Source organism: Chenopodium quinoa, unplaced genomic scaffold (assembly GCF_001683475.1).
Source record: "Chenopodium quinoa cultivar QQ74 unplaced genomic scaffold, ASM168347v1, whole genome shotgun sequence".
NCBI classification, from domain to species: domain Eukaryota; kingdom Viridiplantae; phylum Streptophyta; class Magnoliopsida; order Caryophyllales; family Amaranthaceae; genus Chenopodium; species Chenopodium quinoa.
Window position 1 is genome coordinate 5,219,987 of NW_018744367.1, and position 23,914 is coordinate 5,243,900.

Genomic DNA, 23,914 nt, shown 5'->3' on the forward strand with positions numbered 1-23,914 from the left:
AATTCAAAAAACGAGTGGGAAAAATGCTCGGCCCGTCATAGGGCGACACCTGTAGCAGACTGTCGCCTGTTACAGGCCGACACCTGTCACAGGTGACATGTGAACAGTCACGTGCCACCTGTGAGGGGCAAATGATTAGGGGATTTTTCCCTACCAATCATTCTCTGAAAAGTGGACCATTCAGGCTCTGCCAAGTGTCCACTTACATGGGCCAATAGAAGCCTGCCAGGTGTCAGGAGTTGATCTGTCCACCATGGACCAGTTGTTACACGCCATGTGGCCTCCGTATGCCAAATAGGCCAAGCAGGCCACCTAGGCCCAATTTCCAAGGGAAGCCCAGTCAGCCCTAGGTTAACCTAAACCTAGGATTTGACACGTTTTCCAAGGTTATAAATACTCTAATTAATCCTCATTAAGGGGGATTCATCAATTAATTACCCTCATCTAGAGAACCTAAACACACTAATCACTCCTCCCCTAGAGGAACCAGATCTCCCAACCTTTACTTTTCCGCATTTATTACTCCTCAAACAAGTACTAACTTGACCGTCGGAGGCGGAACTCCTACCACCAGGAGTCTCCATTGTTTTGCAGGTACAGGCGCAAAGATATCAGTCCCGAAATTGTAACTCTCCCGCAGGACATCAAAAAAACTCTGAAACAGTTACTACCTCTCAAAGCAATGATACAAAAATGGCTAAGTCTAACTTGCAAAGTTTCAAAATCTGAAGCACAAGCCTTAGAATCCAAGTTAATGTGTGGTGTCAATGTAAGAACCTAGCAACCGGTGAGCATTAATCAACCAAGATCACACATTACAATCAATGAACTAAATGAATTCAAAAATTTAAAATACCCACCAATCAACACTAAAAACAAATAAATAATGTAAACAAAACCAACACAGAGTCAATATCCACAAATTGAGCTACTTTAACTAAGAAATTTGACAAGAGTCATTACAAAACAACCAACATTATCAAAAAAATTTCTTCTTATATATATTAAGATAATTGAAACCATTACAAAATAAGAAACTTAACATCTATATCCAAAATGTTGCTTGAGTACTTAACTAAGCCAATAAATTCTTTATACTTTCAAGATTCCTACATTAACAAAGGAAATTAGCTTAGAAAAAGACATAACTATTAATTAACTACTTAAAACAACAATAAAGAAACTATGAATTCTCATAATCTGACAAATAAAACCAACTATCTAAATAATCCTATCAAAATTGCTTAAGGTGTGGCGATATGCACCAGAATCCTCTGATGACTCTGAGTTTCTGGAATTTGCATTATCATAATACATAATCTCATCCCCGCCATCACACCCAGACCTCTTATCACCACCATCATCATCGTCATCGATGTCATCTTCAGCCTCCTGCTCATTGTCATCCTCATCATCATCATCTTCGGCATCTTCGTCATCGTCATCATCAGCATTATCCCTATAGACATGAGGCTCACCATCATCATCTGCTTCATCATCCCCATCAAATTCCATCTTTATATCAGCCCCTACAACTACATTCTCTTCAACAACAACATCATTTCTCCCCTCTAAATTACCTCCTTCAACAACAACATCCCCACCCATAACATTCCCCCTATCCTCTACAATCACTCTTCAATGGGTTCTTCATTTTCATTAGCCGGTAAGATCCCGCCATGGACTTCCCTTCCCCTTTTCAGCTCCTGTGTAGCTTTATCAATTATTCTATAAATATCTACAAGGCGCTACTCTCGAATTTGCCTCAGTTCACCATGTAAACCTCGTGCTTCTTGTAGCTTAGCATCATGTATGGCCCTAATGTTAGCCGTTTCTTATAGCTTAGCCTCATGTGTTGCCCTAATGTCATCCATTTCTAAAAATAGAAAAAGTCCTTTACTGCTTATTCTTCCATAATAGCTATATCAGCAAATATCCATACGCAAAAAGTACATGAAAAATAATATGCAATTTATTTTAAATAGATACACAATCCAACAAAAGAAAGACCAACCAAAGATGTAAAAGTAAGAACAAAGAGTAACACACTAACAAACACTAAAACAGAAGCTAACACACATACCAAAAAAACAAGTAAATACGCAAATAAAAGTACATGACAATAACACGCAATATATAAAACTCCCTCTATTTTTTTTACAAAATAATAAAAATAAAAATAACACCTCAATAAATTAATTTTGCAAATAAGAAATTCACTTTAGCCCAAAATATTTAAAACTAGTGCCCAATAACTACAAAACAACTTAAATTTAATCCACTAACATAAGCCCAATACTCATTTTTAAGCCACTTAGCCACAACATACAAATTTTTGCCTAGACTCTAGGGTAGCTAGCTTCTCCTACACCCCCATGCTACTACGTCGTTTTATATTCAAGCCATAAATAATCATTCTGCTATTTTGTTTTTTTTTCTTCATCTTTTTTCATTTTTGTTAACTTTCTATTCAAGCAACTATATAATGATTTTCTTAACCTAATTTCTATTTTATTTCTCTCTTTTTTTACTTATTTCATTTTCTCTCTCCTGCATTTTTTATTTTTCCCCCAATTTTTCTCTCTCTTCTTCCATGGAAATTTCTAGCTCAATTGTGTTTGATCGTGACTGTGATTCTAGCTTAATTGCTTTTGATCGTGATTGTGATTCTATTTTTCCTGCTGGAGTTGGTTTAGTCGACTCGTTTTCGTAACAATGTGAGTAATTTTTCCCTCAATCATTCGATTTTGATTATGCTCTGTTTTCCATGTAATAGTTCGATTTTGATTTCATAATTTGATAATTGTATGAACTATAGTTTATATAATGCTCAATTATAATTTTTGGTTTTGTAGTTTTGCTTATTGTATGAATTAAAATCAAAATTATGGTCGATTATAATATTTGATTTCATTTTTATTTATGATTATTTTAATTTATAGTTTGTGATGTATTGTTGTGATTTTATTGTTTTTCTTTGTAATGTTGTTATTCAATTGATGTTTTTTCCAGTTTTCTGCATTTTAATGATTGTCTATTGTTTTATAAAATTTGACATTCAATTAATGCTCATGTATGTTAGATTATATGTACATTTACGTTAACATAGGTGTAATTACTGTAATTTACATTTATCTATGTAATCATAAATGTTCATTTATATGTTTTATTATCATTTTGATATATGTTCATTTATGTAATGATAAATGATCATTAAAAGTTTACATGTGGTTATTGTACATTATTGCTATTATTTGTGTTCATTTATTACATTTTAATATTGCAGTGGAAAAAAAGAATGCTATTTTATTTGAGGAAGCAGCTAGTTCTGAATTTTATGGGAAACAATTTCCTTCTGAAGATGTGGCTTATGAAATGTTTAATGAATATGCATTTAGAAAGGGCTTTGGAATTAGAATTGGAAAAAGTAAGAGGCGAAGAGATGATTCATTCCTTATGAAAAGATTTGTTTGTACAAATGAGGGTTTTAAAGATGATAAGTGCAGGAATAATAGGCTGTATGAGAGACTTAACATAAGGACTGGTTGCTTAGCTTTTGTGCAGTTTAGTATTGACCGTTCAGGTGTATATACATGTACAAGACATGAGATGGTTCATAATCATGAAATGATTCCTGTTGACAAGAGACATTTAATAAGGTCTCAAAGGGATATTTCTAAGGAACATATTAATTCCATTTCTACACTTAGATTGAGTGGAGTTAAAGTTTCTGATTCTTTGAGAGCTTTGAAGAAGGAGGTTGGAGGGTCTCCTAACCTTTGTTTTACAGCTCCTGATGCTTATAATGCTATTTCTGTTGAAAAGACAGCTAAACTTGGGGGAGGTGACAACAATCAACTAATCAAATTTTTTGCTAAGAGACAAATTGATGAAGCAGATTTCTATTATGATTTTGAACAAGATGAAAATGGTGCATTGGTTAATTTCTTTTGGAGAGATGGAAGGATGATGAGAGATTATCATTACTTTGGTGATTTGTTAGTTTTTGATACTACTTATAGGACTAACAAATATGGTATGATTTGTGCTCCATTTGTGGGTATGAATCATCATGCAAATAATGTGATGTTTGGCATGGGATTTATACTTAATGAAAGAACAGAATCATTTGAGTGGTTATTTGATACTTTTCTAACTTCTATGGGAAGGAGAAGTCCTATTACTATTATGACTGATCAAGCTCAAGCAATTGCAGCTGGGATAAGAAATATTTTCCCCAAAGGTGTTCATCATAGATTATGTGTGTGGTATATTGAACAAAATTCTAAGAAACACATTGGGGCGTTGAGAGCTTTGGATGGTTTCACTGATTTATTTGGTTATTTACTAAAGTATTGTGAAACTCCACCAGAATTTGAGCATTATTGGAAAAGGTACTTCTGCTTTATACTTGTTTAGCTTCTTAAATAATTTTTACAGAAATGAACATTTAGTTTTTTATAAATGTTTATTTATAATGATCATAACTGTTATGCTTAATGATCATGTTTCATTTACAGAATGTTGTTGAAATATGACTGTGCAAATGTTGATTGGTTGAATGATTTGTATAAAATCAAAGAGATGTGGTGTCCAGCTTTTTCAAAGAAATTTTGGTCAGGAGGTGTGCTTTCATCTCAACGTAGTGAGACAACTAACAAATCAGTTTCTCAAAGGCTTAACAAGACACAAGGTCTATGTGATTTCTATCAAGTGTTTCTCGATGTGGTTCAAGAGTGGAGAAGCAAAGAAAAAGGGAGAGATTATAATACAATCAGAGGTAATCGTCATTTGGCCTTTGCATACATTGGGATTCTTGTTCATGCTAGATCATTGTATACTATTCAAGCTTATGTGCTTTTTAAGGAAGAGTTCATTAAGGGTACTGCTTGTGATCATAAGGATGCTGGTGTGAATTTTCCTGAATATTATTATCATTTGTGGAGACCTGGGAAAGATATGATCAAGCACGAGGTTGTTTTTAATAAAGTAACACATGCAATATGTTGTACATGCATGTTGTTTAGTGAAATGGGTTTGCTTTGTTGTCATGCTCTTCGAATTTATCATATGAATTGTGTTCATAAGATTCCAGATGACTATATATGTAAGAGGTGGACTAAGGCTGCTATGTGTAGTCATGGCCTTGATGAACCTACAATGAAAACCAATGTAGTATCTACAAGTGTTTGGAGGACACAAACACTAAGGAAATTTGTTAAGTTGGTAACAAGTTGTCAACACTCTTTGAATGCTAGAGCAGAGGTTGAATGTTATTTCAATCTTTTAAAAGAAAAGATTGAGAGTGTTACTGGTACTATTGATTTTAATGAACCGGTTGAAAGTATTGAAATTGTTGATCATGAAGTTAAGAATCCGGCAAAATCAAGACCTATTGGAGAGAGGAATTATAGGCCTAAGAGTAATTTAGAGAAGGCTTATAACAAAGCCAGGGGTCAGTGGTTGAAGAAAAAGTCAGTATACACTCCTTATAAAAGATCTAAAGGTCAAGCAGTATTTCAGGTAATAATGCACATTTATGTTTTTGTTATTGATCATTTATGTTCAAGAATTGAACATTTTTGTTTTGCCTTAGGAATTGGACGAGAATGGGTGTCCTATATCTTATGCTAATTCTTTGGCTGATCCTAATGAGTTAATTGTGATTGAAGATCCAAGTGCTCAGGTAAAAACTTATTTTCTTTTTTTTTATCTGTTTTTATCAAATTCTTTAGAATATAAAACATTTTTACTTTTAATTTTTTTTCAAGGTTTGTAATATAAAGACTGCCATTGTAGAAGATATCCCTTCAGATGATAGTGTTTCAAATGACTTTGAATAGGTATTATGTAAATGATTATGTATGTAATTGTAGTTGTTCATTTTAGTAGTTTAAGTTGTGATTATAATGTTTTTATAATTTTCATTTTATTATAGGAATATGGATATAGCTCTATGAAATCAAACGTTACTGTTGATCCAGACATATCTTCTATTGTTAAGGTGAAATATTAATCATCTACCTTTTAATTTTGTATAAGGTCATTATGAATTTTGAATTTGATCATTAATTATTTTAATTTTGATCATTAGGGTAAAACAGCTGCAATTGCTCATGATGTTGATAATTTTCCAACAAGTTCTCAATTGCCAACAAAGAAACCAAGAAATGTACAATTTCCCACAGTTGTGCATGCTCAAATCAATGCTCAAGCTCCTTCTAAAGTTTCTAGCATTGTTCAAAATCCTCCAAAAGCTCCAAGAAATGTTCAAGTTCGTTCTAGTGTTCCGAAGAAAGTTCAAGCTCCTTCTAATGTTCCAAGAAGTACTCAAGGCTGTTCTCGGAATGTTCAAGTTGATTCTAGTATTTCAAGAAATGTGCATGATGTTCCTAATGTTCCAAGAAGTACTCAAGGAAATTCAAGGAATGTGCAAGTTTCTCCTAGTGTTTCAAGGAATGTTCTACTTTCTCCTAGTGTTTCAATGAATGTTCAAGGATCTCCTACTGTTTCAAGAAGTACTCAAGGAGGTTCTCCACAAATTTCAACCAAATATGATAGGTTATTAGCATTTTTTGATACTAGTGTGGCTAAGAGATTGGCTATAAATGGTAAATAAGAGAGTAAATCAATATGCAATTATGTTTTGGTGTTTAACTATCAACATTTTTAGTTGTCTCAACTTTATAGAGATTCAAGTGCTTTAAGTTTTTTATATTTTGATTTATTAAGTAATTTGAATCTTTTTTTTTCAAACTATTCTTAAATATTCTATAAATGATTATTTTTGCTTTTGGAAGTGATCATATACTATTTTAAATAGTAAGAACCATTATTAAATTGGAATAATTATATTAGATGATTTAAAACTGGCAATTATAATGTAACACTTTACTATTTGTAAATATTAAAAAGATAATAAATTTTGTCTTTACTTGAACAACAACAAAAACTTATGTCCATACAAATACTGAAAGCAAGTATGATCATATATATGTCTATATATGAACATATTGTATTAAGCTTGTGCAAATCTTCTTGCTGCTCTTCTATTGTTCTGTGATTGCCTGTTTCCTTCATTCAGCATTAGTTCAGCAGTGTATTGTACTCTGAGCTTTCTGATTTGGTTCACCTGTTCTAAGAAAATAATTTATTATAAACATGAACATTAATGGGATATAAATGATCATTATGTATTATAAAGTGATCATGAAGTATATTTTTTTGTTTTGTTGAAATTTACTTACATTGTTTGGTTTTAGGTCACAAACCCATTCTTCATTGGGATCAGCAGTGAAAGTTTCCATATGTTTCATAATGTAAACTCCACAGTTGGTGTAATCTTCGTTGCTCCTCCACTTCATTTTTTGCAAAATCACCTTATATTTCTCAATAGAATCTGCATCTTCATACCCCAACCCTTTCAAATATTCTGCATATCCTTTTAATTGCAACATATACAGAAAAAAAAATTCAAAGGATCATATTAATATTGATCATTTTAATTTTCAATATTGATCATTTTGTATAAACAAATTGATCATTTATATATCTATTAAACAATATACTTACCACCAATTGGGGTTGGTTTTCATACTTTGTTGCAATTGTTTGATGTTTTGGCAGTTTCCTTTTGTCAATTATATGCATTGTCTCTGATATGATCAATGCATAGAAGATAGAAATGTGCATATATGGCCACTGGAAAAAAAAATTTGTACATAGTACACAATGTTATTATATATACACATTAATGTAAATGAACATATTATAATTCCATATTGTTCATTAATACCTGTTGATATCCAACTGCACTCTTGATTTTGTATAACCTCAATTCATTTGTTATTAATACATAATTTGCTGCAAATAATGCACAAGGATCATTTTAATATTCATAATGATCATCTAGTATAAGTGAATTGATCATTTTAGTACACCAATGTATACATGTGTAATTTCAATAAAGACTTACATGTGGAAATGTTGAAAAGTATAACTTGTTCTTTGACCTTTTTTTATTCAGAAGTATTGCCCATGAATCGATCACATTGTTAACTACTAATGTATCCCGTTCAAGAGTTTTCATCTCTGCCCTATTGATCGAATTCACTCCATCATAGTATAGTAGCTCACTGCAAAATATCAATTTTTTAAATTTTATGAGTTTACAACAAACATAATGTTAAAGTTTTAATGAAGTAAGTGATGTATACCTTTGATCTTTTCCACTATAAGCATAGTCTGTTACAAGTTTGTTCATTGTGTCTTCATCTTTGAACAAATCCTTGTACTTGACCATGTATGGAGATCGGAAAGCAAGAGGAACATTTGGGATTTCCCTTTGTGGCCTAGTTAATGTGACCATATATTAATACAAATATGAATTTTTTTAATAATGAACAAATAATTTATATAAAGAACAAATAGTAATACCTTATCTCTTTTTCCTTTGCAATCTCAGTTTTTGCCTTCTCAGCTTCTCTTGATTTTTTTCTTTCCAAAGTCTTCTCTCTGTCACTGAATAAATATTGAATTATGAATGATCATTTAGTATATTGATAATGAACATTATAAATCTATAAACATGTAAAGACCATTTACCTTTGTCCTGTTGTGTTTTTGGAAATTTGAATCTTCTCTGTTTCAATTTCTTTTGAATCCTTTTTTGTCTCACTGAATATAAATATAGTATAAATGATTATTCGGTTTAATGAAAAAGAACATGTATATGTGGAATAATCATTTACCTTTCCTTCACATTTGAAGCATGTATCTGTTTCTTCTTGTCTTCTCTGAAATATTAATCATGGTTAGTAATGAAGAGTAATTAATATAAAAAAAACATTATTCTCCTTTTTTGAACAATAAACACTTAAAATATTACTAAGACATTTAAATTAAAATACATAATTTACATATCTTAAATTGTGCATTCCTACCCTAAAGAAAAATATTCCCTTCTGATTTTATAATACATATCCATTACTAACTTCATAAACAAAAACTGTCCAAAATAATTACACTTTATAACCAAATTTATTCTACATGTCCATTCAAAATTATATATTTTCTAACAAGATAGGTCTTCCATGTTTACCCCATGCTTCCTCCTTTCTTGTTTGATTTATCAAGGATATCTTCCATACTTGAACATGCTGGAGATTTCAAGATTGTAGAAATATCTCCAGCAGCTTCCCTATTTTCAGTTGGTGTCTTGGGATCACCAACTTTTGAATCAGATGCTGCAAACAAAATACATGAAAGAAATTTTATATAACTAGAAATGAACATTATACTTAATAATTTGATCATTTATTTGTAATATGTGAACATTGTACCACTCTTTGAATTTCCTTCAACATTTTCTTCTAATGCTTCAGATTTTGAACCTTCACCTTTGTTTAATGCTTTTTGTATTAATTTGCATTCACACATATATAGACTTAGTATCATTAAAGAAGAATATTTTACAATCACAAATGTTCATTTAATACTATATAAGTGAACTTTTTACCTTTTTTTTAATTTCCTCCATCTTGTGGTTCTTCAGAATTTGAACCTCCAACTCTTTCTGTTGATTTAAAATATATGAAATTGTTAATGTAAATGAACATTTGTTATTCTGAATATATACTTTTTTGAATATTTAGACTAAACAAACTTATTATTTTATAAATGAACATTATACTTTTCATAATTGTACATAGATATTAAAGCTTTACCCTCTTCTGGCTTAGAAGAAACATTTGCATCAGTTGTTGTTGAAGTTGTGGCTGCAACATTAATCTGTGCTTCTATGTTCAAATAAATTAAATTTTAATTCTTTAATTATATTATACTCTTTAAGTAAGGATATTCAAATTAATGACAATTTTTAATTAAGCATATTTACCAGTTGTTGGAGTTGGGGGAGTTAAGTTGCAACCCAAACTGAATGCCTTCCTTATATCATATTCCTTCTCATTTCCTATTTTCTTTTTTTCTGCTTCACTTGCCTCCATCAGTTCCTTCTCAATTTGAGCTATGGCATTCAAAAAATCCTCTGATCCAAATATTTCTTCATCTTGGCTGAGAATTGATGGTTCTCTTGCCATCTTTCCTAACACTTCATCTACCTTCTTGACCAACTGATTCCTAGGGAAGAGCTCTTTTGCCTTAACCAATTTGGTAGAAAGTCTTGCCAAAGATGCACCAACTTCTTGTACCATTGATGCAAATTCATTCATAAAGACCTGTCATTTATAGAACATATAAAAAAATCATATAAGACATTATGTGTTTTGATATTGAACATTTCATAATTTATAAATGATCATTTTGTACCTTAGGATTGTCTTCAGGCTTTTCTTCTATTCTTGGAAGGACTTTTCCATATCCATAGTTCAAATCATTTTCTGTTTTTATCCTTTCAAGTGACATATCCCTTTTCCAACAAGAAATTATTGGAATTGTTCTTGGTTGTTTTTTGTTCAATCTTTGAACTCTGTCAAAGTAGAACAACTGCACCAAAACCCATTACTATAAATGAACATATAATATAATACAAATGAACAATTAATATAAAAGATTAAAATTTTAGACGAAATCGATATTTAACATTTTGTTAATGAACATTCATTGTTACTAAAATGAACATTTTATAATTTACTATTGTGTGTTATAAACTTACCATCAGAAATTGCAATGGTCCATTGTAGAATCCTTTTCCTCCACTCTTTCTCCATGTCACATGGCAACTGATGAGAGAGTCAAACACGTACTGTTACCAATTCAAGTTTTTTATTTTTTCTTTGTCCATCATAGAAAACAGAAACTTGAAATGGCATTGGTTGTTTGAAATACACTTCATCAAACAAATCACAGCAACTACCAAAAAGTTGGTGAGAAAATCTTCTTCTGCTGGCCTTTGGTTTTTGAATTTATCACTTGTATATTGAGCAATAATTTGGTTTACAGATGGTGTTTTGCCTTGCCATTTTGACCTCCAATTTTTTATAAATACACCAAAATCTTCACTTGCTCTGTCTGATTTGGCTTCAACAATGGGAATGTCTCCCATTGGCAAACCATATACAATTCTCACATCCTCCACCTCAATTTCAATTTTCTCACCTTTAGGCAGCTCAAAACTACAACTACTGACTTCAAAGCTATCTAAAACCCAATGGCTGAATTGTTTGTCAAGCTGAGGAAGTTCTATATCCAACAACAGCCCCAGTCCTATTTCATGCACTAATTTCTTCTGTGTATCACTCATTTTCTTAACCCAATGCATGAATTTGACATGGCCTCCTCTTGTCGAACTTCCAACTTCCTCTTCATTCTTTTCTTCCTCCTCTTCTTTTTTTTTAGCCACTGAAAATTCAGTTTTCCTCTTCACAATCTTTTTTATTGGTTCCCTCTCATACAAAACCATTCTTTTTTCTTCAGCTTTTGGTTTTTTCAATGTTGTTTTCTTTTCTTGAACTACTTCCACCTCCTCACTTTCTTCATCTTCTTCTTTTTCAGCATCAAAAGTTGGATCCTCACTGTCTGATCCACTATCAGTATTACTTTTATCATCTTCTTCATTTTCCTCCTTTGATTGTTCTTTAATGATTTTTGTTTTCTTCAAAGGGCCTTTAGCTGATGCAGAAGGCCTCTTCTGGCCACCTAAACATTTGATCAATTATAATATGTAAAATGAACATATATATATGAAAGTGTAAATTGCTAGTTTGTATTTGAACATTTAACTTTATTAATATGTACATTACCTTTTTGTTCTACTTTTTTAAGAATTTTCTTTTCTGCAGGAGCAGAACTTGTTGTAGGGACTTCTTCTTGTTCTTCATCCTCTGATGGTTCATCATAAGGCACTTGATCTATGACTTTTCTTTTTTTTGCAGGACCTTTGGCTGATGCAGCAGGTCTTTTCTGACCACCTAATTATTTGATCAATTACATTAAGTAAAATAAACATTTTAAAAGTGTAAGATTGTAATTGAACATTTATTGTTTTAGATATGTTCTTTTACCTTTTTGGCCTGCTTTCCCAATAACTGCAGCCCTTGTACGCCCTGTTTTCTCAGCAGGTTTCTCTGCAACTGCAGTTACAGCCCTTGGACGCCCAAGTTTTTTGGGTGTTGTTGCTGCTGGTAGGTTTTCAGCAATTGCTGCAGCAGCTGTTGCTATAGCTGATATGTCAGGAAACTTAACATCTGCAAATAAACATTGTTATATAAATATTAATATAGTTGTAATATTTTATTTAATATGATCATTGTTATATTAGAAATTGTACATTTTATTTACCTCGTGATTTACTTCTTGTTCTTCTTGCTGGTGATTGTTCATCTTCCTGTTTTTTCTAATTTTCTTCCAATTCTTTTTTCTTTTGATTTTTCCTTGCAACCATTTTCCTTCTTGGTTGCTTTGAATTTTTTGAAGATTCTTCACTCTTTTGAGACAAATTTAACTCTTCAATAGGTTTTATACCTCTCAATATTCTTGCCAACTCCTCATCCCTTTGCAATTCTTCTTGTCTTTGTCTTTCCAATTCTTCTTCTGTTTCATCCTCAATCTCAATTTCTTCACCACCTATACATTTAGGTCATTTACAAATTGGTAAATGAACATTTTCAGTATAAGTGTTATTGATTAAAAAAATTTAATATTTAATTTAACAATTATGTACATTACCTAATAGGATTTTTTTAATTTCAGCAGGGGCCTTCTGTTGTGCATTTGCAGAACTTGCTGCATGGGATTTTTCTGCAGCAGAGGACTTTTCAGTAGTTGTAGCTGGGGCCATTTCAGCAGCAGTGGCTTTTCCAGTAGTATCAACAGTTGTAGCAGGAGCCTTTTTAGCAGCAATGACCTTGCTAACAGGAGCAGTTTTCCAGTTTTTTGTCAGTTTTTTTAGTATTCCTTGAGTTGACACTTTTATTTTTTTCCTGGAAACAGATAATTTATGATCAATAATATTGTAAATGTGGAATAGAAACATTTAATAAGTTATATATGTTCATACTTTTGCATTATGTATGAATGTGTTTCTTCAACTGCTGCTGGAGGCTCATCCTCTTTTGGAGGCTCTTCCTCTGCTGGAGGCTCATCCTCTGCTATAGCCTTCACTTGTTGTGTAGGTTGATCCTTTGCTGTAGCCTCTTTTGGAGACTCATCTTCTGTTGATTCATTTCTGAAAATTAAAAATTGAAAATGATTAAAAATGTTTATCAACTAATATGAAAATGAACATTAGTTGATATCTGAAAATACCCTGCTGCATCCTTTTTTGGTTGTAGTTGTTCAACCTCTCTTGTGTCTTTCTTAGGTGATTGATTTATGAAAATCAATTAATTTCAAATAATTAAAAATGCTTATTAAGTAATATGAAAATGAACATTATGGGAATCAAATACCCTATATTCACTAATTCTGATCCAGCCTTTTCTTGTTGTAGGTGATCAGTTTTTGCTTCCTCTTCAGTTGTTTTTTTTCTGAGAATGCAAATCATTAGATTGTGTATGACAACTAAGAAATAAATGAACATTAAACACATTGAGGTAGAATATACCCTTGATTTGTTGATGCATCATCTATTTTTGAAGTTTCCTTCTCTTGTTCACTGAAATTTTTCGAATGTTAATACATAAAAGTATGATTATGTAACTGTATAAAAATTAATTATTGAATTTTTATTAAGTATTTATACCTTATTGATTGATTTTTCTCTGGCCTTGATCTTGACATTATAAATTTCACTTTCAACTTTTTTGGTTCACTAAAATTTTACAAATTATTTCAATTATGAGATTAAGTATTGAAGTAAATGATTGTACATTAAATATTACATATATGAATATTTGTAAGTATATCAACTTACTTGGGATGTAGGTTGTCTCCTAATAAATAGGGTTCCCACTTTTTTATAACTTCATTTCTATCCAATTTGTTGTCTATTTCAGAACATTCTTTTCTCTCATGAATTATAGGATAAGGATTGAACATTCCATTGTCAAATTGCATCAAGTGTATCACTTTAAATGGTACATCACTACAATGTAAATTAATATTGTAAATCATAAAAATTGACATGATGTTTCTATGTTAGACAAATGTACAGAATAGTTCATATAAATGATCAATATAGTTGTAGCAATGAACATTTTTATACACATATATGGATATATATAACATAATATGAATTTTGACAATATAGTGTTTTGTAAATGTTCATTTTACTACACAGATGAATAAAGTATATGTTTTCTATTTGTACAAAATGGAATTTAGAAATGAACAATTAATATGTCAGTAAATGTATACACATAAATTTAGAAATGAACAATTTAAAAACAAACATAAATTGCATGTTGTACACATAATATACAAATTTGAACATATTTATACATATATATGCACACATATATGCACACAATCCAATTTGAACATATACTGTTTTGTATTTGTTCATTATATTTCACAATACTATACTTTATATTTTTTTGGTTGATCATTTAATCAAAATTATGCATGCATTCCAATATTAACAGTAACTTGTTTAAATTTTTATTATCGTCTCAGAAATAGAGGAAAATTATGTTTATTTTGAAATTAAACAGTAACTTGTTTAAATATGAGCAAATTTAAATAAATTTATGCTTATAATTCCAAAAAAATAGTAATACTTACTTTGATTGTTCTGGAACTCCAGTATTTTCAATTTTTTTCCTGAAGCATCATCAAAAAGAAAAAATACCAAAAAATTAGGGTTTTGTTTCGCAATCTTCAATTAATTTTACACTAAACATGTAAAACATACTTACTCATTAGATTTTTGGTATATTGTTGTTGAAATTTGTCGAGATTGTGCAATTTCGTCTCTTATGTCGGACATTTTAGACAATTTTTCTTGCTAATTGCATGTACGAAAATGGAGTAGAGAGAGAAAATGGAGGTTGAGTGAGAAATTGTAGAAAGAGGATGAGAAAGAAAATGCAGAGTAAATGTGATTATTTGAAAAGTTTTTTTTTTTAATTATATATATGGGTGGGGTAGTGGGAAGTTACTGGCAGTTTTAGAGGAAAGTTACTGGGATGTGTGGGGGTAGTGGTACGGCGTCATTTAGGGGGGTGTAGGGATAAATGGCTAAACTAGAGTCTAGCCATAAATAATTAGCCACAACAAACTCATATAACCTAACCAACTAGAATTGCCCATGAGGCCTATTAAGAACGTATAACAGCCAATTTTTAACAACATACACATCAATTCATTTACCACTATGGCTCTAATAAAAAAATACCCTTATGTATTAGGCTCAAAGAAAATCACATGAAATCACCTAAGTCCATTATGCAGCATCATAACAATTAACAAATTATATATTCACCCATCATAATTACGTACATAAACCTCATTATAAATATCCTTCATAATACAAAACCTTTATTTTGGCGGAATGTATTAAACCACATTCATTTTTTTATTTTTCATCACTCCTTTCCCATAAATACATATTTGCAATGACTAAAGTTTTATAGTCTAACACCATAGTTCCTATATAATTGATAACCAAGTTAAAAACAACTAGGCTACAACACTAATTAGCACACGCGCAGAACGTCCCTAGGTATCTTAAATATTGTATCTAATGTTTAACAAGAGTCATATATTGTTATTGTCGTTCTTAGTTGTGTTTTGAAAATCGAATTTTGAAATTCTTTGTATCAAAGCAACTCATATGATATGCTAATTCTACTCAATCACATGATGAATAATGTACATCACTTGAGCAAGCACAAGCGCACATTAGAGTGTTTAACCAATATAAGCCCAACAAGGTTCCATCCTGAGATCAAATGGTGATGGGTGGAGTAGCACATCAATCATATATATTAGTTATTCTCTCTCTATTTCTTTAATATTGAACAAGTAGTCCTAACTCACATATGGATTATTTTTCTAATATTGCACAATCGTGCACATCATACATTAATTTTCCAAAGTATTGTTTTTACAACAATGTAATTATATTACATCTTATATTAATTTGAATAACTCCAACTTTTGTTTGGGTGTTAGTTTAGATCGAAAAGTGGAAATGACTCCATTTGGATTGTGGTGGATAGACTTACTAAATTTATGGTGTTACAGTGTTTATACCCGTGAAGCGAATATGGAAGACAGAACAACTTGCAAAGACTTAATTAAGAACATTTTGAGGCTACATTTAGGGACATCGTTTTAGATGAGACCGTATTCCAAGTTTCTTTTGAAATTACGGAAGAGGTTGGAGGATAACTATGGCACAGAGTACGATAGATTGATCTTGGCACGGGCCTACCTAGGAAATTCTGTTGAAAATTTGAGTAAACTATTCATTTAAACGACTTATTTTTCAATTTTGTGCTTGAGTTTTGGGAACGAAACTCCTTTTAAGGGGATAGAATGTAATACCTCACATTTTTCTGTATTTTATAAATTAATTAAAGAATTTATAAAATATATTTTGAGAATTTAAAAATATTTATTTTATTTAAAAGGGGCACAGATATTTATTTACATAGTTTCACTTAAAGAGTGTTACGTTGATTCTAGAAAGTATTTAAATAAGAAAATAAGTAAGTTTTCAATAGTATTTAAATATAAGGACAAGGGAGTCTATTCTATCGTTAATGGCAATTTAGTAAATACTCAAAGTTGATTTTTTAAGGCCTTTAAATACCCCATGTGATCATGAAATCAAAGAACAAATTAATTAAAAACCAAAAACCCTACTCTCTATCTCTCTCCCTTCCTCGATTTGTGTGCACCGTCGGAGTCCAACCATCGCTGACCAGTAGTTGCCAGCCAATAGCAGTGACCCTCCTCTTTCAGTTTTTGTTCGGTTGGTCTTATTTTATTTTATTTAAAATAAAAAAAAAAACCCTCTCTCTCTGTAACTTAATGTATTACTGTGTTTTTATATTTTAAAAATGTTTTTTTAATAATTTAATGAGTTTTTATAGAAGAATTTATTATACAAAAGTAGTAAGAATTTTCCTTTTTTTTTTTTTTTTTTTTTTTGCAAAATCCCTAATTTTTATGAACCATATATTATTGTCAATTTAATGTCCAGAGATTAAAGTTAGTAAGTTCTTTTGATAAATTGAAGTTTAAAAATAAAATTAAGGGTTTTTAAGTCCCCATATATTGATATACACAAAAATTCTCTTCTGTCTTCTAGGGTTTTCTAATTTTTTTTGGCCGTTTAGGCCGAAAGTAGTCTAATTTCTTCAGAAATTGGATTATTTTCGACCTTTTTCCCTTAAATTTCTTTAGTTATGCTTTTTAGGTTTCAATAATCTTTACGATTAGTGTAAATGTTCATCCGTCTCCCTGTGATGGAGTCGTTAATTTTTGTTTGTTTAGTTGTTTGTTTTTGTTTAGGGTTCTTTTGTGTGTTAGGGTTTATAAAAAAGGTAATCATTTGTTTCCCTATTATCAGTTCGTTGATAAAGATTTGTTCGGGATTGCAACGGTTGTCAAATTTTCGGATACGTTCAGGTGGATCAGATGAAAATCATCTTTACGGCTACAACAAATCGTTAGACCGTCTCTCCAAAAAGGTTGTGTATTCCAGCGATGTGTGCGAGAGATGTACCATAGTGCAAGATTTATTCAATGATCGATCATAGCTTTGATAAAGGAAACTCTTATTTGATTCAATTTTATGTATTTGTTAATTTAGATTCTTTGGTAGATGTCATATGGCTTTTTATTAATGAATTGATTTTTTTCAAAAATAAAAAAAAAATAAAAAAAAAGTCCCCAATTATTGCTGAAAATTTATTATATGTACTACTTTTAAGTCTTCATAAAACGGGTTTGATTATCCATAAAGAGAAAAGTATTTAAGAGACTTTAATTGAATTTTCAGTTTATTTTGATAGTTTAAGGCTTGAAAATATTGATGCCAATTTTATGAAAGCACAAGAATTGAGTTTTTACAAGAGGCTTTTAATTACCTATTTAAAGGTCGTCAAAGATTTAAAATGAACATTTCAGATTATTAGAATGGTTTAAGAGTGTTAATATGTTGCTGGAAATTTGTAATTATAAGAATTAATTATGTTTTTATATCCTTTATTATAGGAGACTATTAAATAGGAAGTTTTTAGTAAGTGTGATCAGTTTAAGGCACTACAAAAGGTACATATGCGCGTAGGTTAATTTAATTAATTACGCGTAGTATCATGTTAGAAATTTTATATTGATGTATCAAGTATGTTAGTATCACGATATAGGATGTTGTGATACTTGGTTGAATTAATTTGGTGAATCCATGGCATATATGTAAGCATGTGAAATGATTATATTGAGCTTGGTACATATTGAAATAAATTGAATCATGATATTAGTATTATTTATTATTATGTATCAAGGAAGCATGAATTTTATAAGCAAAGTTTGTACTTATTGTAAAGAGCTAGCTAAAGTTAGAATTATTAAGCATTGTTCATGATTTGATTCTCACCCATACAATTTAATGGTGTTGAGTCAAGGAAATAGGTTATTTATTGACTCTCTCTTCTTAATGGGATTGAGTCCAGGTAAGGTTTACTATGCAGTTGATGCACCAAAGTCATAATAGTGCAATTTTGTGCACAAATCTAGGTAAGAAAGACTAATAAATAATAAAAGATATGTGCTCACTAAAAATTCAAAGAAATAAATTGGATATGTGTTGTGAATTGCTGTGTTTATTTCATTGATTGTTATGTGTATTCATCACAAGCCTAAACTGGTAATCACGTAAAGTCAAAGCAGAGGATACGTACCAAAACTCTTGAAACGTATACACCAAATGTACGAATATATTTGGGGGGGGGGGGGGAGGGGGTGGGGTTTATTAAATTTTATATTTAATCATATATGACTTCTACACCTGCACTTTCTATTTACTATTATGTGCAGGAATTCCATCACTCATAAGTGACACTAGGTGATATACTAGCTTGGTTAGCTCCCAAGTTAGGCATCCCTTTAGAAGGGATAAATAAGGCAAGGAAACTCGTTTGATGCATTATCCAAACTAATTATTTTAAATAAAATGAAATAATGAGTCAAAGGTAAGTTCACTTGTAATGTGTGACCAACATGTTATAATTATGTATTGCTAGGAATTTCATGTTAATTAGTGTGTTAGTCCTATTGGTGCATATATACTTAGCTATTGTTAATTCATACTTTCTTGTTGTGTTTGACTTATTTTTGTATTGGCCCTGCAATAACCCATTTATAGTAAGTAGTAGAGACAAATAAAGAGAAAGCAATAGGTACTTGAAGTATGAAGATCATGATAGGATGTGTGCAGAGACTTACGTACTTGTTATTGCTTTCCTATTATTTTTTATGAATTATTGTTTTGGTTTGTTGATACTAACTTTAATTAACTTAATTCTAAACTATTTTGGATTGTTGGTTTTATGGGTCATGATTGGTTTTGTATTTGGTTTTGGTTTGAAGTTTATTTAAGTTTATTTGGTTTGATTTTATCGTTGGTTTGTATTTAAATGAGATTTTCGTTGTGTTACCTTGAAAATGCCTTAATCGTTATCACGATGGCGGTAATACTTTGGTTATTTCCTAAAAGAATGATTTTTCATTAAGTGCAGAAAGGAGATTTTAAAGAAGGAAATATCCAGGTGTTACAACCTCTACTTTCCATAATTCTCGTGTAAAATAATAAAAGGAATAAAATTTTGCAATGGGTTATTTCCCATCAAATATTACTGCACATTCCAAACAAATCAACCAAATTACCACTCACAACTCCTAACTTAGTAACAAGGCTAACTAACCATATTGGTATAAAAGTTAACACCCTGGTATATATTGGTATAAAAGTTATTATTAGTGACAAATTGATATAAAAATTTGCAAGTGGCGACATATTAGTATAAAATTACTCCGTAACAAGTATCGACATATTGGTATAAAAAATAGTAGGTGGAGATATATAGGTATAAAGTTAGTAAGTGACAACATTTAACCCTTTTTTCTAGCCGAGATAAGCGCATATTGTACACATCATTATTCTTAATTTTGTAACTTTAATCTTTGTTTTTTCTTTTCTTTTCTTTTCTTTACTTTTCTCCGCTTTAAATATTCATTGAATATTTGTTGGACTTTGTTTAAAAAATAAATAAATAAATAAATAAAAAAGAAGGGGAAAATAAGAGAGGAAATAAGATAATAATATAGAGGAAAATTCAAGAACATGCACAAAAATTATAAGTTTGGACTTACATCAAGCTTTCATATTTTTTTTGGCAATTATATAATATTTTACAAATATATTTGCTCCCATTTTCTTAAAAAATTACAACTTACAAGTCAATTTCAACTTAATCGTTTTGAGACATTAAATTGTAGCTAGGAATGGCAACGGATTGGATTCGGATTGGATGAAGCTTCACCCTCATCCACCTGCTCACTCCATACGCTCCACCCGTCATCCGCAAAATCCATCACCCGCATCCGATCCATCTGTCATCCGCGGGTAAAACGGGTGGATCGGATGCTTAGGAGGTGATGAACTCTAAAATTTATAGCAAGACAGCAAGAAAATGTAGAAATCTTGTTATCAAGCATAGAGTTCATTGACAAACATATCACAATTTATGACAATTATCAAGCAGACCATATTTTATGACATTATAATTAAGCATAAAGTGATTTTTTCTATGATATCTTAACAAGAAAGCAGAATGTATTCTCTATCAATAAATATTTACTCAATTCCTTGATAATTCATACTTATTATTTATACTAACGTTTTTACAGTTCAAAACAAGAAAAAAAAAATTCAGATTTCTTAACTAAATCTACTAATCTAGCAATCTAAAAAAAAATCAGAAATTTCAACAAAACTAGGACTTATTAGATGATTAGTGATTACAGATATACTAAAAGATTAAATTAGACAAAATAAACCAGAAAATTCACTTAATTAAACGAAACGAAATTAGAAGGAGGTGCGTGATGAGTGTCGCGCTGTCGCCACCCACCAGTGAGAGTAGTCGCCAGAGTGTTGCAGCCCGCAACTGAGGAATGTCACATTGCCGATCAGCCGGAGTGCCGGTTAGTCGGTGAGAAACTGAGAGAGAGGGGTTGAGAGTTAGAGGCGAGCGAGAAATGGCTATCAAAATTAGGGGGTTTCAGAAATTGGGGGGGGGGGGGGGTTTATTATATATTTATTTATATTTTTTATTTTTTGAAACAACCCAACCATATTTATTATATACTATATAAGTTAAAAAAAAAAAAACAGAATACAATATATATTACAGTATTTTTAAAAAAAAAATATTTATATATATAATTATTAGCAGGTGGATGACGGATCAGGTGATAAACGGATAACAGATCGAGTGACGGATGAAACGGAGCCCCACTCGAATCCGACCCGATTCGTCACCCGCTCTTCATCCATTTAGCGCGGATTTTCGTCCATTTAATTATAACGGGTGAACTGAGTTAGCGGATATCCTTTTAATATTGCCATCCCTAATCGTAGCTAGGAATTTCTCCTTCTTTCAATTTTTGAGATTTTTTATTTGTCTACTCATACAATTTTTTTGTTATTATTTTTCTATAATCTTAGGTGTGTGGACATGGAGGGATAAAGTATTTGGCACTAAGTAAGTATTAACAATAACTACAAAATTGAAAAGGTTAAAACTAAGAAAATAAAAGAATTAAGCACTTGTTTCGGTAAGAAAAAAAAGGGTTAAATATCATGTTAACTTTTAGAGAGCCTCAATTGATCTAATAGATTAACCAGATTTGTTAACCTAATACCTCAATTCCTAGCAACGTGAAGTGCTGAGTCAGAAGTACTGCGGCTAACTAAACGTTACCTTCGAGGTAGATGACGTTTGTTATGAAGTATGTTTTTTATGGTAACTTTTTTTAGATAGGATGATATTCATTATTAGTTACTAGATAGGTTTACGCAATTGTTTTACCAAATTTGAGCTTACCCGTTCGTCGTCTACAACAATTTTTCCTCTGGAATAACGAAACTCGTTCATAGTGCCTCATGGTAACTGAGCAGCTACAAAGATCGAAACAGATGATTGTTTATGGGCTGAACAACAAGATAACGATTTTGTAGCGGATGTCGATGCAAATGATATCATTGCATGCAAGACCCAAACAACTCAACTTCCCAAGGTGGTGGAGCTCCGAGAAGGAGATGTGGTTGTACGTGGTCAATGTCGTTAAGTTCTGCAGAATAAAGAAAATGGTGGTTGATGAGAAGAAGATGATTGAAGTTAGAAATTAAGGCTTTATTAAGGTAAAGTTTGATGAAATTTGGCCGGGGGTTTTGATTTAAGGAATTCCAGGATTTGCGGACGCATTTGAAGCATACAATTGATTTAATAGGTAACTATGAGAGAACCTTGGTGATTATCTCAGTTAGAAGTGCTGCCATGTTTCCCTAGTTCGAGCTTCCTCTCCATGCAATGATCTATATGTATTTTATAGTACAGGGTCCTTAGGCACAATTAATGAGCTGTTTTAAAGAGGGTTCTTAGGCACAATTAATGAGCTATTTTATTTAAGTGTATTGGATACAAGGTTGAGGATTTTTGGGTGTTTTATGCACATAAGGTGTTTATACAATGAAGGTAGTTTAAAAAAGGTTCAACATTAAATATTGATGTTCATCACTAATTATTCAAGAATTAATTCAAAAAATAGTGTGTGGCCCAAGCAATGCACCGGGTTTTACTTTGAATATCAATAAGTATTATTTGAGCTATGAAATATAAACTATATAATTAAATTAAAAGTGAACAATAATAACTATGAAACTAAATTAGTGCTCTAAAATTGATGTTATAAAGTATTTAGTCTATTGAATATGAAACATAATTAAACGATAGCAAAGATGGTAAGAACATTACTCCCTCTGTTTCATATTAAACGCAACATTAGGGTGTTCACATAATTTAAGAAAATTTATAGGGTGGGACTCAAAAGAGGATTTTTTATAATACAAAGTATTGTTGGTAAAAGAGAGAAATAATAATAAAAAAAAAAGTAGTATAAGTGGGGTTGGTAGGTGTAGACACCTAAAAATGTCTCCCCAAAACCAAACCCGATGATGAACTATCTTTCACCGTCATTATTGGTCGAGTCGAGTATTTAGTCTCGGGAGTGCTTAAAATCTATATTCAGTCAAACATAAGCTATAAATTAGTCCAAGTATTTAGTCAAAGCATAGTCCAACCCTCATTTCAGCCTAAATCATTATTAATCCATTTCATTTTATTAAGCCCGATTAATAAATATTAAAACCCTAAACCTGAAACAGGTCCGGAATAGCTGAAACAACGCCTAATTATCCCGTACTTAATGTAAAATAAAATATAAAAATGAATTTAGACGGAATTCAAGAAACAAAATTTCCGCACCACGGCAAAATCTGCCGCGCCACGACAATCTCTACCGTGCCACGAAATTTTTTTTAACCTGGTTTTATCTTTTTACGCGGTTTTGACTTTGAAACAGATATAATTTCATACCGTGCCTTTTCAACATTACCGTGCCACGGCAATTTTGTCGTAACACAACAATTTATTCCTCTGCGGCGCCTCATTTTTAGGGTTTCGGACCTCACCTCTCTCATTTCCTCTATAAATACGAGGCCGATTTCACAATCTCGGGGCACCAACAACAATTTTCATTTTCTCTCTCTCACATTCTAAGCCTTAAACCTATTCTCCTAAATGGTACCAAATAATTCTCTCTCTCTCTCTTTCTCTCTCTCTCTCTCTCTCTCTCTCTCTCTCTCTCTCTCTCTCTCTCTCTCTCTCTTATGCTCTAGTCTAAATACTTGCCTTCCCTATTCTCACAATTCATCCCTTAAGCA

The 23,914-nt window shown here is 31.3% G+C and overlaps 3 protein-coding genes across 3 annotated transcripts; 1 reads left to right on the plus strand and 2 right to left on the minus strand.

Moving 5' to 3' along the window:
* Positions 1 to 1,221: 1,221 nt before the first annotated feature.
* LOC110696702 (trigger factor-like) lies at positions 1,222 to 1,608 on the minus strand. The gene has a single exon (XM_021874056.1). It carries the CDS (start codon positions 1,606 to 1,608, stop codon positions 1,222 to 1,224), a length of 387 nt encoding a protein of 128 aa, XP_021729748.1.
* A 985-nt stretch (positions 1,609 to 2,593) lies between these two features.
* On the plus strand, positions 2,594 to 4,331 carry LOC110696703 (protein FAR1-RELATED SEQUENCE 5-like). Its single transcript, XM_021874057.1, has 3 exons — positions 2,594 to 2,690; positions 3,287 to 4,243; positions 4,291 to 4,331. Exons 1-3 carry the CDS (start codon positions 2,594 to 2,596, stop codon positions 4,329 to 4,331), a joined length of 1,095 nt encoding a protein of 364 aa, XP_021729749.1.
* A 5,193-nt stretch (positions 4,332 to 9,524) lies between these two features.
* LOC110696704 lies at positions 9,525 to 10,097 on the minus strand. The gene is made up of 3 exons (XM_021874058.1): positions 9,896 to 10,097; positions 9,726 to 9,797; positions 9,525 to 9,574 (listed from the first exon to the last, which is right to left on the minus strand). The coding sequence occupies exons 1-3, from the start codon at positions 10,095 to 10,097 to the stop codon at positions 9,525 to 9,527; spliced, it is 324 nt and encodes a 107-aa protein (XP_021729750.1).
* Positions 10,098 to 23,914: the final 13,817 nt, after the last annotated feature.

Bases quoted from the DNA above. Each gene is read 5' to 3' on its own strand.
- LOC110696702 (XM_021874056.1), bottom strand. From the start codon at position 1,608: ATGGGTGGGGATGTTGTTGTTGAAGGAGGTAATTTAGAGGGGAGAAAT.
- LOC110696704 (XM_021874058.1), bottom strand. From the start codon at position 10,097: ATGGCAAGAGAACCATCAATTCTCAGCCAAGATGAAGAAATATTTGGA. The intron at 9,798-9,895 runs GTAAATATGCTT...ATTTGAACATAG, and splicing joins TCCCCCAACTCCAACAACTG to AAGCACAGATTAATGTTGCA. The intron at 9,575-9,725 runs GTAAAGCTTTAA...TTAAATCAACAG, and splicing joins TTCTTCTAAGCCAGAAGAGG to AAAGAGTTGGAGGTTCAAAT.
- LOC110696703 (XM_021874057.1), top strand. From the start codon at position 2,594: ATGGAAATTTCTAGCTCAATTGTGTTTGATCGTGACTGTGATTCTAGC. The intron at 2,691-3,286 runs GTTTAGTCGACT...TTAATATTGCAG, and splicing joins TATTTTTCCTGCTGGAGTTG to TGGAAAAAAAGAATGCTATT. The intron at 4,244-4,290 runs GTGTTCATCATA...CAAAATTCTAAG, and splicing joins AAGAAATATTTTCCCCAAAG to AAACACATTGGGGCGTTGAG.